This window comes from Choloepus didactylus, chromosome 17 (assembly GCF_015220235.1).
Source record: "Choloepus didactylus isolate mChoDid1 chromosome 17, mChoDid1.pri, whole genome shotgun sequence".
NCBI classification, from domain to species: domain Eukaryota; kingdom Metazoa; phylum Chordata; class Mammalia; order Pilosa; family Megalonychidae; genus Choloepus; species Choloepus didactylus.
Window position 1 is genome coordinate 41,510,642 of NC_051323.1, and position 27,597 is coordinate 41,538,238.

Genomic DNA, 27,597 nt, shown 5'->3' on the forward strand with positions numbered 1-27,597 from the left:
TGCCTTCAGTTAGCATATTTTGTCCAATTTGGTTATCCAAAACATAAGTGTAAGAAATTAGAATAGGTCAAGAGGAATTCAACAGAACTTCCAAAGTGATTAGTATGTTAGTGTGAGGAAAGACTATGGGCCTTAGGCAGCAGGGAAAGGAAAGATAAAGAGTAAATATTTAACTTCAAACACATTATCATCTCTCATTTTTGGAAGAATCAGCAGCAGCTCTTCACTTTTATGACTGGGTGTAGAAGAATGTACAATCACATTTTATTTCCATAGGAGTGTTCTTTATAAAGAAAAAATCTCCTAACCATGAAGCTGGGATGTATCACTTTCTATTAGGCTGATTTAGGATGATTATTGTCCACAGTCCCCTTCTGTCTTTCCTTCTGCCTTCTCTTCCTTTCCATCCCCACCTTCCTCCTTCTACCATCTTCCTTTTTTCTCCCCCCTCCTTCCCTTCCTTACTTCATTCCTTCTTTTCTTTCTCTACATTAAAAAAATTCTGTAACTGTGGTTAACGAGGATTATGTTTGTTAAGAGCTAAATTTGGACTAGGATTAAAACCCTTTAAAGGCACCTAGGTGCTTATATTATATGCATCTGAATATCAAGGGGGTATTTGGGTCCTTATATTTTAAATGTGATATTGTTATGGAAGTCTAAAGTTGAAAGTGCCTTTCATATAGAGAAAATAATAATATATTATTGTCTTTTTTAGGTCAAATGGCAGGTGATCATACAAGGCTGGAGTTCCATAACATAGAGACTGGCATCATCACAGAACGACGATACCTGTCTTCTGTCCCCTCCAATTTCATTGGTCACCTGCAGAGCCTGACGTTTAACGGGATGGCATACATTGACTTGTGTAAAAATGGCGACATAGATTACTGTGAGCTCAATGCCAGGTTTGGCTTCAGGAACATCATAGCAGACCCTGTCACCTTCAAGACCAAATCGAGCTATGTTGCCTTAGCTACATTGCAAGCCTACACTTCTATGCATCTTTTTTTCCAGTTCAAGACAACATCCCTAGATGGACTGATTCTATACAACAGTGGGGATGGAAATGACTTTATTGTAGTTGAATTAGTTAAAGGGTAAGTATATGTCAGTTCAATAACAAATAAATAAAACTTTGGGAAAATGGATCTCAAATTTCCAAAAATGTACATTAAACAGAATGCAATGGATTGTGAAGTGGTATTGATGGAAGGTGATGGTATTTGTTTAAATCACCTCTTAGGTATCTTCTATAGTTAATATGATTCACTGCAGTCTTTTGTCTCTGTATTCCAACATATGAGGTACAAATAACATCAAGTTCTAATTCATGGTAGATGGTCCATGAATCTTACACTTCAAATGTGGATTTACTGACTGTGCACAATGTAATTCCATAGATGGGTTTCTAGGAAAAAAGTTTGTAAGTTAATTTGTGCCAAGTAATCACATTACTTAATTTCCACTAAAATCATTTTAAACTCAAGCTTAATTCTGTGTCTGAGTTTCTTGAAGAATTCACAAAGAAATATTTTTATAGAATCTTCTTGCAATTCTGATGCAAAGTTGATGTTCTTTAATTGATCCAGGCATTTATTCAGTGAATATTATTGCATGTGTGTGGTAGGCCAGTCACTAAAGGGATATAAGATATATATTTGTCACCCCTGTGCACATTCTCAGTCTCCACCCAGCCCCAGCCACACACCATCACAAAATCCTATGGGATACAGGGAAGTGAACACATAAATATAACAGAAAAACACTATAGAAAGTTCCCTAAGATGATCATGTGCAAAGGCTCTTAGGAAACTTTGGTAAGAGAGCCCTCAGGGAAATTAGGAAAATCTGTGGGATAGGGAGTGAATATTTAAGCTGAGTCTAGCAGGATAAGGGCAGTGTAGGTTTCTGATATGGAAACAGGCATTCAAGATGAAGGAGAAAAACAGGCACAAAAAGCTGCAAAGAGTCACCAGTTCAGTGTGGTTAGCCAAGGATGGAAGGAGTGGTGGAAAGAGGTAAGGTGTGGTAAAAGACATTTCCCCTCCAAAGTCTCGGGATGTTATGTAGACCATGATTTTAAAAATAATTTTCACTCTTTAATATAGTGAAGAAAATGAAGAATCCTCCTGTTGAAACAGAGTAGTGTTTTCTTTTTTACTTCATTATTAACTGAACTTCTATGAAACTCACTCTTACAACTTCTATCAAGAAGGGGATCATCTGGGAAAGAATCTCCATATGTGGTAACTATTCTGAACTCTGTCAAAAATTCAAAAAGTGATGGTACTTTCCCACTTTTTCATTATTCTTCCAGGTACTTACATTATGTGTTTGATTTGGGAAATGGTGCTAACCTCATCAAAGGGAGCTCAAATAAACCTCTCAATGACAATCAGTGGCACAATGTGATGATATCAAGAGACACCAGCAATCTCCACACTGTAAAGATTGACACGAAAATCACAACGCAAATCACGGCAGGTGCCAGGAATTTAGATCTCAAGAGTAAGTACACCTAAGTCGGAGTAAACGGGCATCATGCCACATGGTCTCTGTACACATGGAAAATCCTTGTTTAGATGTGTGTGCATGTGTTTGTGTGTGTGTGTATGCTCGTGCACCTGCTGCAAAGAGTGAACAGAATTTAATGTCTAGCACATAATTAGTAATACAACACACAAAACTCTGTTCTCTGTTAATGAGGAAGGAACACATATATGACAACATGATTAAAATCTGAAGAGTGAGTAAATTGCATTCTTTGTCTTGCAATCATAAAGAAAAGAAGGCATTTTCAAGTTTCTCAGTCCCATAGTTTTCAGTTGATTCAAAGTCAATGTAAGGAGTTTCTTCTAAAGCTTATCAGGTTTTTTTTGCCCTGATGAAGTTTCTTTGGTACTTACAGGCCTTCTGACCTACTGGGTCTGATCAGGCTTACACCCTTGTGTTTCCACCTCCAGCCCCTTCACCCACCCCCATGAGAATGCTTCTTTCTTTCACCAGCTGCTAAGAAAGTCTTAACAGACTTTTCCTTCCTTGTTGATATTTGATTTCTCAAGTGAGCAAGACAAAATTCTTGGAAAACATGTCAAAAATAGGGGAAAATAACAGAAGTTTCTGTTCAAATGGGCCTCTGCGCTTCACTGAGAAAAATCCACATAGCCCATTGCATTTACCCTACAGAGGCACTGGGGTAAGTGTTTTTTGCACTGCATTATGCATGTAGGAAATCTGAGGTTTGAATGACTTGCCTGGGTTAAGTCAGTGGGAGAGTGAAAAAAGAAAATGGGTTCTGACGACGTCCCTCTGCATTGTGCCCCCTGCTCTATCCTGATCCCTTCCCCCCAAAGCCCTGCAGATGGCGTTGCAGTCACCATTTGCTTGGAAAGAGCTGCTCATTTCTACTGATGGGATCTTTCCCTTTGATTCAAAAGGTGAATATATTGGGGAGTTAGGGAACCAGAGAAAGAAAATCCAACAGAATGCTTTCTAAGGAAAAACGCTTTTACTAAATACTGTGAAAGAAGAAAGAAAAGCAGTTCACTTTTTGTAATTGCAGAATATACTTTCAGTCCTGGAACTATATTACTCCAACACTCAGAATGTGTAGTAATGGCCCTCTCCCTTCTTCCCAGCATGCCTGTTGTTAACTTCAAGGAGATCCTGTTTGTGCCTTCAAATCTAATAGCTTTGCTCTAAAAAATAAAGTGAAAATCAAAGGGAATGTTGTTTAACAGGCAAATTTCCTTCCCTTTCTTCTGTCCGACTGGAGCGAATGGAGTATATTTTCAGCCCTGTGCCATTGTCACTCCTGGCATGCACCTTGGGCCATTGGCACTCCTGGCATGCACCATGGGCCATTGTCACTCCTGGCACACACCATGGTCCATTGGCACTCCTGGCACACACCATGGGCAATTGTCAAGGGAAAGGAAGAGATTGTGGAATTCAGTATGTGAGGCAGGTTGGCCACCAGGCTAACACAAAATGGCACCCTGTTTGCATAGGAGGAGACCTCAGTAAGCATAAGTGAACTCCACAAGAAACTATGAATACTATGTCAGAGAGGGATATGGCCAGAAAAGTAGCCTTTCGTGGCTGGCTCAGACTGATATTTTGAGGGTGCAGAGAATCAGTACAAAGGACGTGGGTTATATCTCTTTGGATAATTAGAGCTGTCTCTTAAGAAGTACGTCGTTACTTATTATTCATTAAAAGATAAAAAGGTAATAGATTTTGATATGGGATTATTTCTGACAGGTGTGACCTTTACAAATCTAAGCCCTTAGAGCTTATTTTCATGACAACATTGAGTGTTTCATTACTCTGCATATAAGAAAGGCTTTTCCTATGAAGAAAGCAAAATCTAAAATTCTGACTTGAAAATAGCCCATTATATAATATTAAATTGTTACATATTGACTTGAGTGAATTTGTGTTTTATTTTTTAACACAATTGAAATTCAAGATGGATTTCCCATGTGAACAAAGAGATTTTATACTAATGACTATTCCCTTTAACCTTGTGAAGTTCCTGAGAGTTTAGTGATGTACTAGACAAGGCCAAAAAGTGAAGGCAAGTTCCCAAAATGAGGCTGAGTCTGTGGGTTTGTGGTTTGGATGCGAGAGCCAAGGGCAGCCATAACCCCACATTACATGTGCCACTGGCTACAGAGAACAGAGGAGAGAACGTGGCACCCAGCATCTCCTCCCTGCCATCGTCACCACCTGTTTGCATGTGTCTGGTAGGTGCTGGTCGGAGGACCAGTATCACTGAGCACTGACTCTGCTAGGAATGGAGAGCACAGTCGGAAAGAGGGTAGGGGAGTGGTGCTTGTAATGAACAGCTTTCTGTCCCAAGGAGAAGACTCACACTACGGGAGCCTGTAAGTGCGCAGAGAAGAGCAGGGGCTCTGTAGCTGAATCAGGTTAACTGATATTAATCTGGGATGTCCAGGAAGACTTGTTGAGAAAGTCATATTTAAGGGGAGCCTGAAGGATGAGTAAGTACAATTAGGCAACGCATCTCCTTCCCACAGGGACACCAGCTGGAATTTAGGGTAACTAAATTCTTATACCAGCTTCTTACACAAACTCACTCTGCCCTGAACTGGATATTCTTTGCATGCTAATTACACAGGATTCAGGCACTCTGAATACAGGAAAATGAAAGCTGGCCTCTTTTTGGCAATGTTTTATTTCATGGTTATTTTACCTAATTTCTTCACACACCAATCAAGGTCATTGAGACAAACTGTTTCTTTCCAAAGTGAGGTAAACCAACTTAACTACATTCGAATCATGTGGAGGGTTTGTGAAATGCAGATTTCTGGATTCCACCTTAGTATGACTGAAGTAGTAACTATTTGAGAGTGAGGTGCAGGGAATGATGGAAATCTGTAATTTTAAAGAGCACTCACTAAGCTGGATGCCGTGTGTTTCAGAGTCCTGATATAATTCAGTATCTAGGTTGAGGTCAAGTTTGACTCATTTTAAAAATCTTGTATACAGTCTGGTTTTCCTTTTATTTTAGAATTTTACTTTTGTTTTTCTGGTCCTGGGCTCAAGAGGATGAGTCAGAATTATTCTTTCTTATGCTACCGTACTTTAAAAAGACACTAGAGGGCAGCATAAGGCCACAAAACTTGCTGTATGTGACAAAAGAGGAAAAATTTCTCGTGCTTCATATGTGCTGGGAGGCTGACTTTCTTTGTTTTCGGCCACCTAAAATTTTACGGTTATCCTAGTAGTCAGGTATGGCTTTGTTCATGGCTGTCTATCATTACACAGGCAGGACATTAGTGTAGAAATTTGAAAGCTAGGGACAATGTCTTCCATTTCCCACCTTGACTCTGATGGAGATGGTCAGAAATGGGCAGTAGTCCAATGCTCTTTCTCTAAAACAAGAAATTGCTTGTAGGTGACCTGGTTCAAACTATCTTTCGTGACACTGCAGGAGTCTCGGGGGTTATTTGTCACTCCCTGTTGATGCAGTTTGCTTTCATCTTATTTTCCAGCTGTTTGTGTTTATTCCCTCTGGCTATTATGTACAACACAACACAGAATGAAAGGAGCAGCATAAATTTGCTCTCTGGAATGATTTCCTAGCACAGCTCTACATTCATTGTGGAGCTCTGAGCCCTGCCCCCTTTAGAGAGACAGAGAATTGGTGCAATTCTCCCTTGTTCTCCTACATTTGACAAATATGGCTTTGTATGTGTGTACATGTGAGAAGGAGCTAACATTTAGAAAATCCCTACTCAAGGTTAACTGGCTTTAAATGAGGTTATTTTATTTAATCTTCAGAATTACCCAGGGACTTGATTTGAAGTCAGTCTTGCTCATTCCTTAACCTAGTTCAAGAACACAGGGAGGGAGGATTATCTTCGGTCCTCATCTTCCATGGGTTCCCTTTGTTAAGACATTACCCAAGCTTAACCTTCAGCAAACTGAGAATAAATAACTAACTTGATAGGGGAAAAAGTAAATATTCTGAGGTGCATAGGATAGAGGGCCCTCAACTATGTATAAGTGAATAATTCAAGTATGGCCACATCTAGGTCAGCCCAGGCAGCACGTTGTCATTTCACTCTCCTTTATTCATCCCCTCAGACCCCAAATCTCTTGTCCCTCAGGGGCTTTGAACTCTCACAGTCCATCCCCTTCTTACCACCATCACCACGCCATCTCCTCTAACCTTCAGATTCCTCCTTGAATCGCACCCTAAGACAAACACCTGCCATTGTTTACCCTGTTAACAAGCCTCTAAAAGGCCCCTAATCCAAACAGGGTTTTCTTTTCAAATATATGCAATCTCTGAGCAAAGTTTTGAAAATAAATGGCATCCTTGATCTTTTCTTCTTGGCCTCAGACCCAGTCTCTATTATTCAGGTACCCACCTTCTCTGACCCTGAATATAAAATGCACCCCCCCACACACATTTTTTACCCTTTAATGTTGCCATTTGACAAATCATTACTGCAGTACTTCACTGATACCCTTCTGTTTCAAAGTCCTGATCATTTTTAAATGGGTCCAAGCTTTGTATTTTCAGCCCATATGACATCTGATAGCCCACTTGCCTCGTTCAGATAATTTGCTCAAAATAGGAAACACTGAGAGACGAGCCTAAGACTTTGAGCTAAGCTTTAGAGCAGGAGACAGCATTGAAAATGGAAGCAAGATATCATTGGTTTGGCTGTCTTTATTAGATTTTTTTTTTTTCAGTTTGTAAGGGAAAGTGATTTACTCACATTACCTCGGTTGATGAGAGATTATTTTAAGGATCCATTAGGAAGTAAGAGAAACAAGAAACCTTTCAGCTGCCAAGCAATTAGGCCACACAGAAGATAGGAACTTTGCTCTTACAGTTGTTCTGGGATCTTAAGAACAATGCATATCCACTGCTTCCAAATCCAGTGCCCACCGTTTCGGCAGCCCAGCTACCCTCTGCGGGCCGCTCCTGCCACCACCAGAAAATTTCTCCTTTCCTTTTGGCATCCAGACTTCTTCTACTCTTGGTTTCATCCACCTCCTGGCTTCTACCTGTTGCTTTTTTTCCTGTGTGTTTCCACTTCTGTCTACTCTCCTCTGTATCTCCCTTTCAAATTCTAAAAGACAGGATTTAACGGAGTCAGTGGACCAGTCACCATCTGGTCTAGAACACAACTTCATGGGCTCTTTGCGAGCTCTTGACCAGGCTCACTCCCTCAGGTGGAGAGATAGATTTGTACTGTTTAAAGTCCGACCTTACAGGAGATCTCCTGAGAAGGAGGCTGTGGGTTGGAAGACTGTAGCTTTGCAGAAGGGTACAGGGTAAAATGCCCATTCATAAGAGCCTTGAATGTTATGCCAGAAGGTGGGGGTGAGGGGGTTGTGCAAGGGTTTTAAGCAGGAGAGTGGAGTTCACAGTGCAATCTAGAAACATTTCTTTGGCTTCTGTGTGAAGGATGGGCCGAGGCTCCTGAAGAAAAAGAGCCCAGATTAGCAGCAATTGCTGCAGCATGGAACACAGACAATAAGGCTCTGGGTACTAAAAGTAAGACTTGACATTTTTTGTTACTCCTTTTTTCCATACAAGAATTACAGAGCAGTTACTTGAAAGACAATTAGGGACATGACACTATTGTTTCTTTCCTGACATCTCCATTGAATTCCCAGACTTTGCAGAAATCAGTCTCAATCCATTCTCTTTATTGTAAAGCCTTTTGCCAGTTTGTTTTAATCCAAAGGATTCTGCTCCCACTTTCAGCCCCCCTTGCCCGGAGAGACCTCATTCCCTTTCCATATTCCTATCTAAACAGCTATCTCTAACCATCTCAGACCTGCTGTCTCACATTTAGCTTGGAAGTTCTTTCCTCTGCTTTTCCATGACCCTTGGACAAACTCACACTTATTGAAGTAGAATTTAATTTCTTTATTCCATATCAAGAGCTCTTTCTTTCCCCTAGTTCCTTCAACCACTGCCATTTATTTCAGTATATACCCTACATTAGGCATGAGTTTATTGGTTTTTTTCTTTAATTCCCTCCAATTCTATTATACCAGATCTCTCTTCCCATCTTTAGAATCACAAAAACTTAGAGCTAGAGATGACTTTTGAGATAATCTTGTCTAAAGCTTTCCTTTTACAGATGATAAAACTGTGTTCTTGAGAGGTTGTCTTGCACAAAATCCTACAGCTAGTTAGCATTCTAGATCAAGTCTTCTAATTCCCAGTTCAACAAGTTTTAACAAAAGACCAGGGAAGACAAGTTTCATTTCTCTTCTCAACCTCACTTGAATGCTAGTGACACCCTAGGGAAACATACTGAATAGAATTCTGAGACTGTATGTGGACTCACTGGAGAAGACTATTGGGTCTGGTCCGCCACAGGTGCAAGATGGAAATGGGTAGCACATGGGCCACCTATCTACTCTGCTTTTGGTGCAGCTTTAAAGGCTTCAGCCCCTCCCTTTTCCAGCAGCATTGGGACAGGTGCTGCTAGTGCTTAAAGGTGAGGTGCTAACTTTTGCTTACTGAAGATACTGCTAAGCTCTGGCAGCCACCAGTCTTGGCTCACATACTTGACCTGGCTCTGAGGAGGGTCTTGCACAGGGAGAAGTAGCTTTGGCTGGTCCTCCCACTGTAGAGTATGGGCTTCTGGGAAGCAGAATCCAGCACTCAAATGCCTTTCAGGACTAGGTGCCAGTTTATCATGTAACAGTAGGATGGTGAGTAGAAGACTTAAGCTCTTAGAGCTGGTGAAATTTATGGTGTGGAGAAGAAAGTACCAACTGGTCTCTGAGCTGAGTTCTCAAGAGCCAGATGACTTTTTCATAAGACCTGAGTCCCATCCAGACATGGGTCTTGATGCTGGTCCCTTCTCAGGGAACTTCAGGAGTGAAGTAGACTTGTCTCCTCAGTGTTTGTGCTTCTTTGTCTACAGCTCCCTCTGTCAGAGCCATCTGGAAAAGCAAGAGTGGTGACATCCCTCTACTCAAGAAGGATTTCAGTCTTCAGAGTTCTCATGTCTTTCAGAAATCCTTTTTTTGGAAAGAAAGATTAGACAAAGGTCTTGACGTAAACCAAAACAAATAAAAGGGAATGGCAGGGTACAACATTCAGGGATCCCAAGGGCAAGAAAGAGAAATTTTAAGGCTGGTCCTCATCCAGGCTGTTTTCAGGAAAGCTGTTAACAACAACCCAATTATCTGCCTCTCTTGATCTCTACTCAGCTGTGAGCTGCCTTCCTTTGGTTTCTCAACAAGCACTCCCTCATTCTCCCCTCTCTCTGCATATTGGCTTTCTCTGCTTCCACAAGTATTGGCAAATGCAGCCTTCCCCAGAACTGGTTGTCTACACTGACCAATTCAAACACCCAAGAGAGACTTGCTTGTGTTCAGGAGTTCTAGTGCTAGATTCTTGGGGAGTAAATTTGATTGGGACATACATCCTCCCAGTGACCAGGCTGGAAAATAAGGACACAGGGTAACATTGTGCAATTATGGCTGCTCTGGATTTGTTTGAAGTACTGGAATGGGCTACTTGGGGCATATGTAGTCTTCAAAGACTGAAAAGGTGATCTACAACCTGCTATGCAAGAGTCAAGGGATTAGAGCTGTCTTGCTTTGGAGCAGGAAATGGTGGTAGGGGCTGAAGCCACCAAGATGGTGGAAAATTAGGTATGGTGTGACATCAGAATGTTTAGAGTACTAACTTTTGGTGAGTAAGAAATTTGGAGTGGAGAGATGCAGAGGCTGTGTTGTGTACTGGGCTGATCTGGGGTCATGAGACATCTCCATGCCTCATGTGCATCAGCAACCTTGGAAGTGCAGCCCATTCCAAATGTTCTCATTTCTATTCCGTTGCTGCTGGCTGTTTAAACACTGTTTAACACTTTAGTGATATGACAGGTACCAGTACTATATCCCCCAGTTGCAGAAAACCCAAAGCAAGTTCGTCAGAGGCCTCCCAAGAACCTTCTCCTTAGGCTTAAACCAGAAAACAGTTCCTCTTTAGGAGGCAATAGCGTGAACTCACTGTGCAGTGAAATATATATATTTCAATGTCTTTGATGTAGTTAAGGTTGTGATTGTAGAGTTTGTAGGATCTCAAGGGTTGTAGAACCAATGTTTTGCTATTACCTTTGTAAATTTTACATCTGGGTATCTGTCTCATACTCCCATTGTTATCTGATATCTCTTGTGTTGGCACTTCAGTCAAAACTTCACTTTTGATATTCTGTTTCACAAGCATGATCTCTTAATCCTTACAAAAATTAGACGGACGAGGTATTAGTGCCCCCACTTTACATATGGAGAAATGGAGACTCAGAAAGGTTAAGTGAGTTGCCTATCCTCACACAGCACCGAGTGGTAGAAAGAGATTTCAAACCCAGATCTCTAGCAGCTTTTAAATACTGCTGTACATATTTGCCAATTTATTAGAAGGGATTGAATGTCTAGAGTGGAATGTAGTACTTATTTTAATCTCAGGAGAAAAATATCACATAATAAAAGAAAATATTTCCTCCTCCATATAAAACTTAGTTCTTCAAACTTCTACCTTTGTGTAATGCTGAAATGTTCATTTCTGGTAACTGCAAGATAACATGTTCCCACTTTCACTTTCCACATGCTCTTCCAATCTCTATGCCTTTCAAAGATCAATATATCGATTCTATCTCCTTAGCCATGGTGTCCTCCTTAACCATTACAGTCAACTATTTTAATATTGCATGTCCTTAGTATGTATTTTATAGCTCATTTGTATTCATGAGTGCTTAGAACAGGCCCAGGCAAATAGAACACTTGGTTGGATGATTGACAGTTAGCCTATCAATCATTATTCAGTTTATACAAGCAGGCTATTTGCTAGCCCATTCAACTGTTAAAGATCTCCATCTCCATAGTCTTTGGGCAAAAATCCTCCAGACCTCCCTGAACCCCTTGCTCTTAAGTATTTGCATTTCTCCTTAGGAATAATTTTAATGTTGAAAGAAAAAAGTATTCACAGATATGCCCTAGAGAATTACAGTGTTGTAGGTGGATTTGGTGACCTTATTGGGATCAATCCATCTTTCAGGCATAGAAGGAATCCTTTTTCAGAAGGAAAAAAAAAAAAAAAAAACGAACAGAAAAGTTCAATTACTAAAAAAAAAAAAATATGAATTTTATTGGATTCTATGAAGCTCATAATATTTTAGAAGCTCTTTGGCAATGTCTGCAAAGTTCTTTTGTGTGCTTTACATCATTTTGTCCTTTCAAGTGCTCCAGAAAACCACTGGTGGGTTTAACCTCTTTTATCCTGTATATCTAAATTGACAGCAGGTGCCACTTTTTGACCTGCATTAAACAGGCCATTATTATGGGGAAGAGTGGTTCTATTATACTTACTCTGTTCACCACTAGATCCTCCCCACCCAAAATAAATGTTCATTTATGAAAAAGAAAGAAAGCTCAATTGTTATATAGGGGTACTCGAAAGCTCAAGAAAGACTTAACAGGTTTGCTCAGGTCCTGTTACTGGTCCCCTATTTATAAGTCTCTGCTAATTCTCAGACCAGTCACTTCTAAACTCCTCTACCTGTTCTATTCCTAGCACTGATAAGATCTTTAGTAAGAATAGGTAACAATGCCATGCAGTAGGAAAAGAGGTAGCCTAGGAGTCAGTGGCTCAGTTGCCAATGTTATTCTCCTTGTACGGATTGTTTTCCCTTGGGCAGGTATCAAAACTCTGGAAGGCTAGTTTTCTCACCCATCATATGAGGATGATGATAACTGCCCAGCCTGTTTTGAAGGGTTGTTATGAGGATCAAAGGGATGACAAAGCAATATTCAAATCGAGTCTCAATGTACATGTAAGGTGTAATGTATTTGTGAAGTTGGGAACCTCTGCAAACCCAGACACAGGCCGAGAATCACACAGTGCATGGAAAATGAGACTCGGAATAGTGACGGGACTGTCTTCTGCTGAAGGTATCTACACTGGCTGGTTGGGGAAAAATGAAAAAAATTGAAAATATTTGTACCCTGTTTTCACCTAAAGGTAAATTTATGAGGCCATAAAATGAATGTAGCTCAGTAAAAATTTATGTGCTTGAACTCACACCCCATCTGCCAATGGGTCACTGGCACAGAGTGGGATTAAAAGAAGATGGATTAACACATACACCTCCAAGGTATGGTCAAAGACACAAACAGAATCTGTCTTTGTGTTGTAAGTTTTAGAATCATACTTTTTAAAAAAATCTCCTTCTTTGGGCATTTTTACTTTGGAATTTCAGCTGGAAACAGAAATTTCAAATTCTTTAAAGCATTCTCTGCCCTGTCTGTAGATATAATGCCAATATTAACTCTCAAAGACTTGCTGTAAGAAAATGTTATAGTCTGAACTCAAACCTTGTTGAAGAGCCCCTGAAATTTCATGTTGTATTAGGTTGGGCTGTGTGCACACAGGTGCCATATTAACTTCTCTGTGGGAGGCAATCAAAAAGTAGCTTCCTTACCTAAAAATCAATATTTGGAGTCTAAGAATTCTAAAACTCATCAGAATTTCAATACCTAATATTTCTGATTATGAGAGCAAGTTGACTTTGTTTTCATGAAATCACTTAGTTGGCATGCCGATGTATCTCCCATTGTGCCGGGAATCTGCGTTAGCTTGCCTGGACTTATTTATTGGAATAAACAAATAACATTTCTTACTCTTATTTTTCAAGCTGGCCAATGCTCTCCAGGAATTTCCTCTATTTTGTGATAGTGAAGCTGTACAAATTGGTCACTTGGAGTATATGATATGTAAACAAATGTGGATTAAGTGAAAATAGCCATAGTTTCAGAAGACCAGGTCTTGGAATCAGGTCCTACCATTTTCTGGCATTGTAGCCTTGAGCAAATCCCTCAGCCCTCCAGAGCCATAGTTTCTTCATCTGTAACATGTGTCCATGATAATCTTGTTTACTCACCCGGTAGCTCACCAAATGAAAGGATACGTGTGCAAATGCTCTGCAAAGTTTAAAGCATTACACCAATGTCAGTTAGTATTATAACCATAAAGCCAGAGATGTCTTCTCTGGTTTTGACCAAAGCAATAGTTCACCAAATACTCAAATATTCAAAGTGGTGGGGAGGCCCTCTCTTACTCAGAAGTGCTCTTTGCATTTAATCCAATGATCTCAGTGTTGGTTTTTTGTTTGTTTGTTTCTGTTTTGAAATTCAAAGTCTTTTTGGCTAAAACAATATACCTTTGAATTTGGGAGCTTGTGTGGCTGGCAAGAAGCCAAGAGACAGTAGCTTCAAACTAGAATGACTCCAAATTAGTCAGGGTTCTCCAGAGAAACAGAACCAACAGAATGGATGGATATATATACACACACACACATATATATGTATATGTATTCATTGGGCTGTGGGTGCAGATAGGTGCCATTTTATATATTATATATATGTATGTAAATACATACATATTATATATATAATATATGTATGTAAATATTAGAAGATTTATTATAGGTAGTGGCTCACATGACTGTGGGAATTGACAAGTCTGAATTCTGTAGGGCAGGCCACAAGTGGGGAACTCTGCTGAAGGTGATGATGATGATGAATTTACCAGAAGCTGTCTGGAGGATAGATAGAAATTCTTCTTTCTGAAATCATCTGTTCTGTCTTTAAGGCCTTCAACTGATGGGTTGAAGAGACTTCTTTCATGGCTGAAGGCAATTTCCTTTGTTGATTGAAGATGTAATCAGTCGTAGGTGCAGTCATCTGACTAATGATTTCAATCCATGAAATACCCTCTCTGTAACAATCAAACTAGTGCTTGCTTGGCCAAATTACTGGACAACATAACCTATCCAATTTGGACATGAAATTAACCATCATGACTCTAATCCCAGGAGTCCTTGAGAATTGGCCCAAAGGCTAGATGGAGTGTGACATTGGCAAACCAATAGTGTGGATGGGAATTAACAGATCACTAGGCAGATCATCAGGCATCCACACAGTTAGCCTGGCTCTATTCTATTACCACAGACAATGAGTGTTTGCCAGTCTTTGTGATGACAACAGGAGACAGTGGATGAGTCTGGAGAGAAACTGTGACGTGTCTGCACCTATGGAGGCTACATAAGTCAGGGTCTATTTGTATATGGGCAGCACAAAGAATAATAGAATGAGATAGAGAGCCAGGATAGGCTGAAGTTTAATTTCCCACAAAGATTATGGCATTTATATTAACTGCAGAAGAAAATTTGTAAGTGGATTTTCAATACCACACATCAATACACAAAACCATTTCTGCACCTCTATCTTTGTCTCTCTGTATCTCTCTACAAATAAATTCAGTAAATGTCGGTTGAAACTGGTCATGAATTACTCTATCAGGATAGAAATATATTTCATTGCATTGAATTCTCTTAAGTAGCTGCATGGCTCACTTTGTGTTCAAGAAAGGGGTCAGAAGAAGGAAAATACCCCACAATCAAGCCCATTCATGATCTCTCTGGTGGAGGGAACCAGAGGCAAATATGAGTATTCTATCCACAAAATTATCGCTAAGTCCTTATTATTTGAATAATTATTTATTGAAAGTAAACTACTAATTCATTCATTCAACATGTCAACAAAACAATTTAGTGCCTATCAAATGAAAATGAGAATATAAAAATGCTTAGCTCACCGTCGTTTCTTCAACAAATGTATAAATGAATGGGGAGATAAGACATGCACACAAAGAACTATAATATTGTGAAAGAAATGATAATCATCAGAGAGGAAGTTAAAAATGTTACAGAGTTTCAAAGATCATACTTATGTAGCACTGGGCAAACGGGAACACATTTAAAAAGTGGAATTTGAGTTGAGCCCCCAATATTGGATGATTTTGAAATATCACATTGGAAAAAGAAAGGCATTCATGATGTGTAGTGTAAACAATGATGGAGCAACATGAGAGAGCAAGATTGAAGAAATGATGAAAAATGATATTTTACTGAAGATTATGATACGAGGAGAGGATTGCCAATGTATCAATTCTCTGGCAGGCAGAGGTATTGAGAAAAGATTATTCAAAGTCTTGAATACCGCCAGTGTTTAGACTTTATTCAGAAGACAGAGGGAGGAATTGAAGAAATCTGAACATAATGGGGAGACCAATATGGCGGTGTTGATGAGGAGGGATGGCAGGCAGGCTACCAGATAATGAGTTACTGCGTGAAAGGTATACACGATGAAAGGTAAACAAGGACTGGAAAAGGGGATGGAAAAGGAGGGACAAATGTCATAAGTATTGGCGAAGGTGACTCATAAATCCTTGGCAATAGTTTGAATGTAAAGTGTGTTGCAGAGAGTTAAAAATGATTTTGAAATTTCAGTCTGGGTATAAAGGAAACTAGAAACGTGGTTGTTATGAAACAGGGAAGTCTAGATGTATTTCCCAGAGGAGAGGAAAGATGATGGTTTGTGAAAGCAGTGGGACAAGCCTAAAGATAAGGATTTATGGGTGTTTCCTACAGAAGCGATGATAGATTATTCTAGGATTAAATCCATTAAGTACCAAGGAAGACCAAAATGTAGAGAAGTTAAAGGACAACCATAAATCAAACTTATGACCACTGAGCATCTCTTCAGCAAAAAGTTTCTAAAATGAATCTGATTTTATTCACAGAGGATATAGACAAGGGAACCGATTAAAGACAGATCTTGTTTCTCACACAGCACCTACTTGAATGCCACCTTTGATTTCAGTATTGAATATTGGGTGTGCTCTGAATTCAGATATGATCTTGGATAGTGTTAGTTGTTTAGTTCTATTTGTGGTTTCTTATAGACATTTCCATTTGTTTCCTTTTAAGTGCAGATGTGCTGGAGAAATACTAAACCTCCCATGACTTTGCTTTCAGTAATTTACCGCTTATTTAAGCAGTCACAGGAAATAGTAACTTCAGGTTTCTCCACAGGGGGAAAAAATGTAAAGTAAATAAGTTAGTGTTTGCTCCCTAGGGATTATAGATGATTTTCTTCTCTTACAGGGCATACCTATTATAAAAAAGAGAATTAGATTTAATTTGTCTCCCAAAGAACAGCAGTATAAGGGTAGTAGAATAATCTGATTTTTAGGTGTTCCTTTGTGGCTGTTCAATAAAAGATTAAAATTAAAAAAATTAATACCAATTTGGGCACCAATTTGATTACTTCCTTAGGATAAGGGAAAGCACCCTCCCTCAGAATCACTCTCAAAAACCAGCCCAAGCTGGTTGCATTTTTTCTACCAACCTATCACAATAATATTTAAGAAGTAAAAGTTAAAGTTGTGCCCACATTTTCTGTCCAAGGTCCAGTTCTCTCGGAGAGAAGCTTCTAGTATTGTACTTTCTCCAGTCCAGTCAGAAGAAAAGTAAGGCTTCAGCTTTTTTTCACAAATGCCACTTAAAAGAACTTTGCAAGAGCCTTAAGTTTCCCTAGAGTTCCAACTATCCAAATCTATAAAGCAGTTGTCCTTTTTATGTATGCTCTTTTTAATTAAAATGAAAGTGAGATATTTAAAAGGCACAAACAAGTGCATATGAATAAACAGAAAAGCTGAGTCAAAGAACTAATTATACCTTGACACTTGCATTCTGCTACTGTAAGGCAGAGCTTGGAGTCTCTGTACTAATTGCCCATGCTTCCTCTTTTAAAAGAAGGAAAAAACCTCCTACACCACTTCTGCTTTTGGTCGATGGCTCCCAAGCCATGCCCCTGGACCCCTGAGCCCCCAGTTCATATCTCTGGATCCCTATAAGACACTCCTACTCATATTCATCTTGTTTAATGCTAAAGGCAATTTCATCTCTTTTCTCCAAGTTATTATTCCTCCAAATTCCCCAGTTTCCTAGCCTAGCTTATTGGACTTCTCATTCTCTCCTTTTTTTTTTCCTAACAAGTAGTTAAAAATTCCATCATGTTATTCAAGCCTTCCCTTTGACTTTACTTATCCAACATTTTCTCCTTTGAAAATTCCTCTCTTCCTGCCAAGCCTGGCCTTTTTCTCTTTCATAAGTACTATATTCATTTTTGTTTCCATGATATATCCATGATCTTCCCATGCCTGGCACCAACATTTATTTTATTACAAAGTAATGCATCCATACTTGCTTCTGGTTTCAAATTTTCCATGATGCTCCACCTTACAACTCAGTCCACTGAAGTCTTTTATTTCTCTGATTTCCTAAGGCACATTTACCCTGAATCTTACAACCTGGCCTTTGGGCATCAGAGCATTCTTTTGCCTCTTAACCTGTTCATATCAAATTGGAAGATATTTATTTATCAAGCATTTTTCCTCTTTATGTTACCAGGTTAGATGTTACTGCCAAAGGAGCCCTTTGAGCTGCTTCCAATATAGGGCATGGCATACAAAAAAGGACTGTAAATTAAATCAGGTAAAAGAAATACCATAACAGACTTGCAAATTTGTCCTCTGGTCATTCCAGTTGTACTAGAAATTTCTTGAGAGAACAAACTGGACTTCTCATTCTTTTGTATCTCTCAAAACACGTAACATGGAATGAGGCGCGTCATAGATGCATGGTCCTTAGCAGACATGCAAACAGAGCCATGCAGGTAGCATGTGTGCTGAGTGCCTACTGCATACCCACTGCTTTCCACACGATCTCCATAATCCTCACAGCCATGCAAGGTAGATATTATTAATCCCATTTCCTAGATGAAATATCTCAGAGAAGGTTTGTATTGTAACATGCCTGCACTCACACAACCAGTAATCGACAAGAGCCAGGGTTTGTGGCCAGATCTAACTAAAAGACCTATGCACTCATTTTTCTCTACTCATTACTGCCTAACTATGGGAAACGGATACTTGTGATACCAACTCGGATCGTTCCACAGATAACAATCCAGAGATGTACACAGTGCTTATTTATGAATGGTGCTAGAGATCAGAGTATTTTTCTATACGTTCTACTAACAATGTCTCGATTCCACCTTTGCCTTGTCAATTGCATACATGGCCTACTTTAAGGATACAAATAAAAGTCAGCCACGCTTAGCTTATGTTAGGGGAAACAGATTGGCTTTAAGTCTGTAGGAAGCTGACCTTTATTGGTATCCATCCTGGTTCTTGTCCATACGCAGAGTCATTAAGAAGCACATCCTCCTTTACATGCACAGGGCTTCACCTGCAAGCCTCCATTAGTGCTAATGGGCCGTTTTCCTTCCACCACCCCGAGGATCAAAAGGAGAAGCTGCATCTTTGATGAAGTGGTAATGGTACACAAGGCTCAGGCCACTTAAGGGTTTCCTTTGTTCTCGTCATATGGCAATCCACTGAGGGACTTTAGACCACTATCTGCTATATGTAGAGTTGATAAGTGCAGCTTCAATAATGAAGATGAGAATAAATTCCCTACTTATAAATCCAGACTTATCCACCTTGCTATGTTTGAAGCTTGACTTCTGCACTGCTTCAATAGATATTTTCTGCTCTTTGTGACACAGGGGAAAGATCATTTATCTTCAATAAGCTTTAAAAAGTTGTTCAGGTAAGTAAGTTTTCTAATAGGAAAAATAGAAATAGTGGTAGGAATCAAGGAAAGGAAGGAAGGAAGTGCTGTGTAGAATTAGCCTTTTCCCCATGTGTTGCCTTCCCATTCTTGTTTCTTGTGTGGTTCTTCTCTATTGGGACCTCAAGTCCATCAGGTAGCTGAAAATATTTTTTGAATGCCCACTGTGATTTGAGCCCAGTACTAGGCACTGTGGGAGAACATGAATCAAATAAAAGGCACAGCCTCTCTTGGAGGTTACAGTCAGGAAGAGGACGGTTGGTTATCAAATATATAGCATTCTGTATTTAACGTTCAGTACTAAATTCTGTATCTGAAAAGCCTGAAGCACTGCCAAGAAATTCTTCATTCAACTTCCCACTGTTCTCTAATACTACATTCATTAGACCTGGAGAAGAGCTGAAATTTCCTAAAAACCTTTAGTTCAACAAATGAATGTAAAGGAGCATTTCTTTGCATTGATAATTGACATACAGCAGTCTAAATCTCAGCCCACAAACTCAGATTTGCATGGAAGGTAACTCGCTCTATTTTTCTGTAACTCAACTTGATTTCTATTTTGAGCATTGCTTCTTTGAGTTAGTGAAAACATAATCGCAGGCAATTTCATTTCCCTTCTTTTCCTGTGGTAATGTCTAAATTATGGGGGAGGGGAGGAGTTACATTGTACCCATCTTTTTTGAGGTAACGGGAGGCAGCATTGGAGCTGTACTCCAGGATTCTGTATTCACAACTCAGATCCCATAGACTTGCTACCCAATGCCCTTCATTCTTGTGTGCTTGGCCCCTTCAGGTCAGTCCCTTTTTCTGCTATTTCTATGCCACTCTAGGAAATTGTTCTGTTACCGTCACTCCATAGCATAGTACGGAAAGTTCTGTGAGGCTGTTTAAACTCCCAGTTGTCTACATCTACCATGCAGCCATTTCTTCTCAAGGACCTCACTGCTTTCCTTTTTATTTTAAACTTAAGAGGTGGTGGCAGCAAAAACATGTAGTACTTTATATACAAATTATATAGGATCAGTGGCATCCTAGTGCAAGTCTTAGCACTTTAGTTAGTAGGCCAAGGGACCTGAGTATCAGTTCTTGTAGCTAAATGACTTTGAGCAAGCCATATAATATCTCTGTATCTTAATGTATTCATTGATGCAATTCAGGAGTATTTTATCTGGGGTATGATTTTACCCTACTTACAAGCGAATAAATTAGTTTATTACTGATTCATGAATGTTGGCAGAAGAGACAAGATTCCTGCATCAGAAAGGAAGAACTTTATTACTCATGGCTTAACAGACAACATCAGCATCAGCATCTGTGGCAGTTCTCCTTGACCCCAAACCCCCAAATAGCAACACATAGGGGCCCCAATGGACATTAAGAATGTGAGGGGTTTATGTCACTACTGAAGACTATTGACTTGGGGATTCTGCAGTTTTATAGCAAGCAGTAAGCAAGCCTGTTCTTCGACTTAGAGAGAGGCAGTACTTCATCCCTCAAGATTGCTCGGTGAGAATAGAACTCTAAAGTATGTCCAGGGTAGAGAGAGGCTCGGGGCATTGCGTTTTGGCATACACAGCAAGAATGAGCAGGAATGTTCAGTGCCCATGGTGTATTGACTCTCCCAACAAGTTGTTGAGCTGGGTATTCTTAAATTATATCATTGCAATCAAGAGCCCTAGATTCTGGCTCTTGAATTTACCCCATATTCACTGTGTACCCTTTGGCAAAACATCTGGCCACATCCAAGTCTCAGTTCCCTATTTCATAAAATGGGGATAATAAATACCTGACTGCGTAATTTGTAGGGTGATTTAGGCACTCAAGAATGAGAAAAATATCTGCACAGAGTTAGATAAAGGTGAGAGATTATGAGAGCATCTGTGAGGCTTTAAAAATTTTACACTGATGTTTCATGACTATCAGTCCTTGGCCTAGTGTTTTTATCAGTGTCTGGGGAAGCATAATGGGGAAAAGGTGCCATATGACATGAAGTCAGATGGAATTGCTCAGTGAGGAAGAAAATCCAAATGATAAATGTTGGAGAAGGAAGGGGCTAAAATAAGTATATTACCAGAACTTGTCAATAGAAAATATGTATTATGAAATTTCGAGGAACCCCTCCTTCTGTCCTGCATCAATTACAGTTTTACTAGAGTTAATTGCTCATGTCTACTGAATGCCATCCATATATGGTGAATAACCTGGAATAGGAAAAGAAACAGAAGCAAACATGGAGAGCAATATATATATATATATTAGTGAACTATCCAGTTAGGAAATTCCAAACCTAGAGACATGAACATGACCAAGCAGAGAAAAATGTTCCATTAAAAAACCACAATAAAGTAGAAAAATAAATCGATGATTTGTTAACAAATGCCAGAACAACATACAGAATTGAAAGAAGAGCTTTAAAACAGAACATAGAAGAGTAACTTTACTTAGAACACAAATCCCTGAAAAAGGCCATAGTCTTCGGATATATACAGACTGTTATGGGAGGAAGTTACTGAACAAGATAAGTACAAGTAAGGATAATGTGGAAACAGTCTCTAGAAAAATCTTCTAGTGTTTAAGACATTATTCAAACACGTCTATTGTTTTGTTCCTTTGTGAAAATATCCAATTATAAATATATTTCTATATTAATTTCCTGAAAGATAAACTTCAGCGTTATTTTTTACTTGCCCTACTGTGCATTTAACGTCAATGACATTATACTGTTTTGACATAGTCTTTGATCTTCCCACAGGTGACTTGTACATAGGAGGAGTGGCTAAAGAAACGTACAAATCCTTGCCAAAACTGGTCCATGCCAAGGAGGGATTTCAAGGCTGCCTGGCATCGGTTGATTTAAATGGACGGCTGCCAGACCTCATCTCAGATGCTCTTTTTTGCAATGGACAGATTGAGAGAGGCTGTGAAGGTACTGGATCCTTGTTATCACACTCTAAATTATTCTTTAAATAAAAACAAATTTCACTAACACTTATGTCAACCATTCAAACTGCCACATAGGGCTCATTCAAGTTTCTGACACTTTATCCCATAAAATCTTAAATTTCCCTAGGTTTCTCTGCAAACCTATGCTAAAGCCTGAGTAGAATTGGAGCTGTATCTATGTATTTCATTATTTTCTGCTTCTTTACATTCTGTAGGTCACCTAGTTAGTTTGTTAATTAGTTCTGCAATTCTTGCTTTATAGCATTAGATACTATTTAGAAAAATAGTTTTACTCTAACAAGTATTAATCAACTCGAGCCCATTTTTTGACATCTAAATTCAATAGCCTATGACAAGAGAATACCCCAATCTTGAATCACTATTTGATTTGTATGATGTACCTGACAAGGGGTGTGTCTCCCATATAGTATGTTTGTTTTATTGAAAATAGTTTTCCTATATTATCCAAGCTTAATATTCCATATTTCAGAAACACACTCAAGTATCTTCTTTTTCTTTTGTGCTATCACACTGTTAACCGTAGGAGTACTTTTTGATTGCTACTTTCATTTTAGATAATTTTTGCTTCAACACCTCAGATTATTTGAGCAAATTCTCCCTCCATAAATGTAATTTAATCACATTATCCTGAATTTTGTGGTTCTTTGTGTTTTGCTGCTTCTCTTTCATGTTGAACACAGTTTTGGCCATTTTGTAAATTTTAGATTTATAAGGAAATTTCATATGGGAGAAGAAAGAAATAAGAAATCCTACCCCCAAGAGATTATGAATCATTTCTTCTCAGATAAAATGATGCCATTAGATTTAGCAATTACCTAAGCACAAGGAAAAAATTATTTGAAAATTCATTTTTTTCTCTCTGTAACATGTTTCCCTGAAAAATTAGGTGAAATACAAATTTTTATTTTAATCATACCAGAAGATGAGATGATTTAAAGGAAGGATTTCTTGAATTATTTTTTAATGTTATCACCATATTTTTCTTAATTTTGCATTTTGATACAACAAACTTTAGTTAAAGAAACTATATGATTTTTCCCTTTTACCAGTTTAGTAAAGGAAACAAAATTGCTAAATGAATAAATTCCATCTAGTAGATGGATAGGAGAACATGGAACATAACTTTGGTGATAGAATTAATAAGAATATGTACAATTATATATTTCTTAAAATACTACATACTCTTCTGGAAAATGTTTTTCAAAAATAGGCCTTTCTGTAAGTTGCTTGGTAGGTGGCTTCTTATCCACAAGAAATGGTGGGGGCAGACAGATGTATTTGCAACTAAGTACACAAGATAGAAAACAAGACAGACAGATACACACACACACACACACACACACAAAGATCCACCAGCAGCACATAACATGATATGAGTGAGTGGGTGGAAAGGAAGACTAGTGGGTGGGAGATGTCCTGACAAAGGTTATTTGCAGTAATGGTATTTTGTGTTGTTTTCCAACATAATCTAATAAGCAGTTTGGATTGACTACACATCCTCTTGGGAGGCCTTAAACTATTTGAATGTTTTAAAACATTTAGTAGATTATGACCTTGGTTTTTTCCTTACCTTATCTAGGATGATTTAAATACATGAGCTTCATTTACCCCCTTTTCCTTTACTTTTAAAATATTACAATGTTCCTGCCTTTCTGCCCTGATGCTGCCCAGATACTTCCCTGGTTCTTTATTTCCAGTATCAAGGTTGATAACTTTTAATTAATGATTATTTCTATCCTGTATGGTTCCTTAATAATCTTAGATGTAGCTGTCACTGGTGTAATTGATGAGATTTACATGTTTTTAGGATTAGTGATCAAATTCTAGACACTGGATAAATTCTCTAAAGATGGTTGTCTCATAGAATTTTGATTCTAAATCATAGTGAATTACTTAACTTGCATATTAATACAAAATAGTTTACGTTTGGCATAACCAAATAGTATTTTGCCAAGATTTTCCATCATTCCTGCCAAAATAAAGCCCACAAAACCCTAAGCCATTTGCATTCAAAAAGTTGTTAGTCTTCCTCAGTAATGACTTGCGGGCTTTCATTTCTAACTAATTTCAGTTTCAGTAGTAGCTGATGTTATTTTAAAAACACATCTCAGCTAGGGGAGGGCCTTATCCTGTCAAAGTTCCTTTAGATTCATGTTTCTCAAACTAGCTTGTATAGGAATCACCTGAAGAGTTGTTAAAACCCTAGTTGTTGAGTCCCAGCCCTAGTGTTTCTGATTCAGTAAATCTAGGGTGGGGCTTGATAATCTGTATTTTTAAAAAGTTCCCAGATGATTCTGATGCTGCGGGTTCAGGGATCACACTCTGAGAGCAACTACTTTGGATGTCATTTGCCTTCTTATATAAGAAAAAATAGAGACTGGTAATCAACCTCACTTGAATAAGTTCAAAAGTGAGTCAAGATAATTTCCCTACATAAAGTTGGTGCAAAAAAGTTTAAATCAGACACTCTTTGTGTATACATATGGTATCCAGCTCTGGAACTGCTTCATAAGCTGCAGAAATACTTTCCTATCTAATTATTAAAGCTACCATTGATTTGGCACAGGTGACAATAAATTTACATATGCTTTTCCCTTTAATCCTCGATACTCTGTAAATGAGCTATTAAAGCTTTTGTTTTTAGATCTGTAAATTGAGCCTCAGGGATATAAAGGGACCTGCCTAAGGTCACCCAAGCTAGTAAGTGGATGATGATGTAAGTTTTGAACCCAGGTTTGCTTTACTTAAAAGCCCAGGCATCTAACCACTTGCCTGTATTGCTTCTTTAATTTCAGAGATTGTTTTCTTTTTTACCTTCACTTTCCTTTCCTTTTCAGACATATCCTTATTTTTAATCACTTCATAGTAGTGTCCTTGTAGTTTATTCCCACTTCTATTCAGTGATAAAATAGAGGAATATTATGTAACTAAAGGGAAAAATAAATTCAGGGCTTTGTCCTATACAAATGCCTGTCAAAGTTTAACTACCATTCTAGAAGGTGAGTACTTGAAAAATGTGTCTGTCAGGCATAGGCATGCATTCTCCTTTAATACCTGCACATAAAAAGACTGTTGTGACAATGAAAACAAAAAACAAAACAAAAACAATAAAACATGTCTTTAAGCTCACACTGCTGCTCTACAATATGGATAGATTAGGTTTTTTAGGATTACAGTTTTACTATTTCTAGAATTTAATACTGTTTAACCATTGTATCTCTGGAAATTTTTACAAAACAAAAATAAAAGCAAAAACCTGGGTCTTCAGTTCATGTGCCTGCCCTTTCCTTCTCTGTGCAGGTGAGGGACTGGGATATCACCATTCACTAAAACAGTACCTGGCCCAAACTTGATTTGCATTACTCCCAGCTCCTTTGCTCACCCCAGGAAGGAATGTGCTAAGGAATGTTGCTCTAAGAGGTTTTTTTTTTTTTGTTAAACACTGATTATTTTCAGTTTCTAATTAATGCCTTGGGATAAAGGTCAGTAGACCACTTTCCTCTCACAGATTGTAGCAACAAAAGCTAAGTAATTTAATAGTATTTATTTCTTTTATGCAAGAATCCACAAAGTCTGGTATACATATTCAGGTCTTCTAGAGTCCTTATTTAAAAAAAAAAATAATAATACCATTACTATTGTTGTTGTTGTTATCCCAATTATTATTATTATTATAAATTAGTATTTCCAGTATTTCTGAATGTGTGGAAATTCACATGGTTTTGGCTAAATTCTCCTTATTTATGAAGAATGCCTTTATTGAGAAAATATGTAATAGAAATGTGATTGTAAGGAACATGTTTAAAAAGTCATTTTGCAAACATCAATTTATACACAAATAAGCTAATTATATATAATTCTGATTTATTTACTAAAGCAGGTACCTCAAGGACTATCACTGTTGATAGCATCTAATTACACTGGTATCTATTCTTATATCTTCTTAAAGCCTCTGAAATTGTGTTTACTAAAATATATCTTTAATTTGTATTTTAAAGCTATTTAGATGCATTGTATTCTCCTTTCTCCTTTACCTAAGGTAGTCCATAGGTTTTACTGTAATAATCATTCACAGGGCAGTTTATAAGAGTTGAAGACAATTATGAAAGTCTACAAAATAGAGAAATAGCTCTGAAATCCTTAAGTGTAAATACCCAGTCTGGTAAGAGGAAGGATAAGCACTCCATATTAAAGTCTTGTAAAGGAATTTTCTTCAGGAGGGATTATACTGCAGTGTTTTTTACATCTTCAGCTACTTTCATTGACTCCAAATGATATGTAAGTTGATAGTTTAGTTATCACCCTGAAGTCCAGCTGTTGGCAGCAAATGGCTAGCATTACAGTTTTAAGGCTTAATTGCAACAGCGAGATAAAAGTTCTAGTGGGAAAAAAATGCAAAGAGATAATTGGTCTGCCAGTGACCATAGGATATACTGTATCTGCACATGACAAATTCTGTGGCATGCACCAAATATGCAACATAGTCACTTTGGTAGTGCATTCATATCTATCCAAGGGAGAGACTAAGACAAAAGTCCTTTTAATTTCTTTCCTTCATTACATGTCATCAGCTCAAATAACCATTATATATGTATATATATATACACACACACATATATATAGTAAAATACTAATAAATTACTGCTTTCTCATTTTTGGCTGTCTAAAATTTATGGCTGTTAGTATTAATTTGTTTGCTCTACATAGCATTTCTCTCCCCTTTTATAGCAGCATGCTTTTTGAATCTGAACGTTTTTCTGTGTTTGCCCCATTTCAGTATTGCTTACTAACATTTAATATATTTTGCTTTTTTTTTAATTTTGCTGACAAAGTTGCATTGATGAAAGCTGACTTGCAAGGTAGATAGCTCTGTGTGTATAAAACAAGACTGAAACCCCATAATACACAGTGGACACCCAAAATAACATTTTTTACATTTTTGCAGTAACTATTGTTTGGGTTCAGATTTCATTTTTTCCCAGCCATGAACATTGTGTAAGAAACCCCATTTTGTAGCCTAGTTTGCATAAAGGCTTTCAGTCTTGAATATGTTTGTATAGTGATTACCTTTAGTGCTTTGATTATACTTTTTTAGTTCTTTGTTTTCCAGTGTTCTAGTCATGATTCTTTAGAAATAGACTAGCATTCTTTTCACTTGTGTGTTAAATGGGGGCATGTCATTCATATGGAGTTTTTCATTTTATGTTTAATTGCATGAGATTGTTACAGCATGTGATTTGATACTTGCCAACATACCTATCCAAAACACCCAGCAGTAATAATTTTATGTGTAGTTTGTGCAAGGGAAACTTCTGGAACTCCTAGGGCATTTTTGCATAACTCTCCTCAGTTATTTTCAATTTCATGAATTTATAATCTCCATGTCTCATGGTGTCTCTATTCATTGGTCAGAAGTTAAGGAGATCCATGCCTTTCCTAAAATCCAAATGGTGAGTGAGAATTTTTGGTGCTAGAATGAGATCACCTGCTACCATGATCATGCTGTAGAAGCTCTGTGCTTGCTTTTACTATTTGTTGGTTGAGTTTATGATTATGATTACAATGAATTTTATCCTATATT

The 27,597-nt window shown here is 38.2% G+C and overlaps 1 protein-coding gene across 24 annotated transcripts in view; it reads left to right on the plus strand.

Moving 5' to 3' along the window:
- Positions 1 to 27,597, plus strand: part of NRXN1 (neurexin 1) — a 1,176,176-nt gene that overhangs the window by 606,410 nt on the left and 542,169 nt on the right. For all 24 annotated transcript variants that reach the window (XM_037806663.1, XM_037806673.1, XM_037806657.1 and 21 more), the window contains 3 exons: positions 719 to 1,100; positions 2,321 to 2,511; positions 21,805 to 21,978. In XM_037806663.1, coding sequence (XP_037662591.1) covers positions 719 to 1,100; positions 2,321 to 2,511; positions 21,805 to 21,978 — 747 coding nt within the window. The remainder of the gene's footprint in view (positions 1 to 718; positions 1,101 to 2,320; positions 2,512 to 21,804; positions 21,979 to 27,597) is intronic.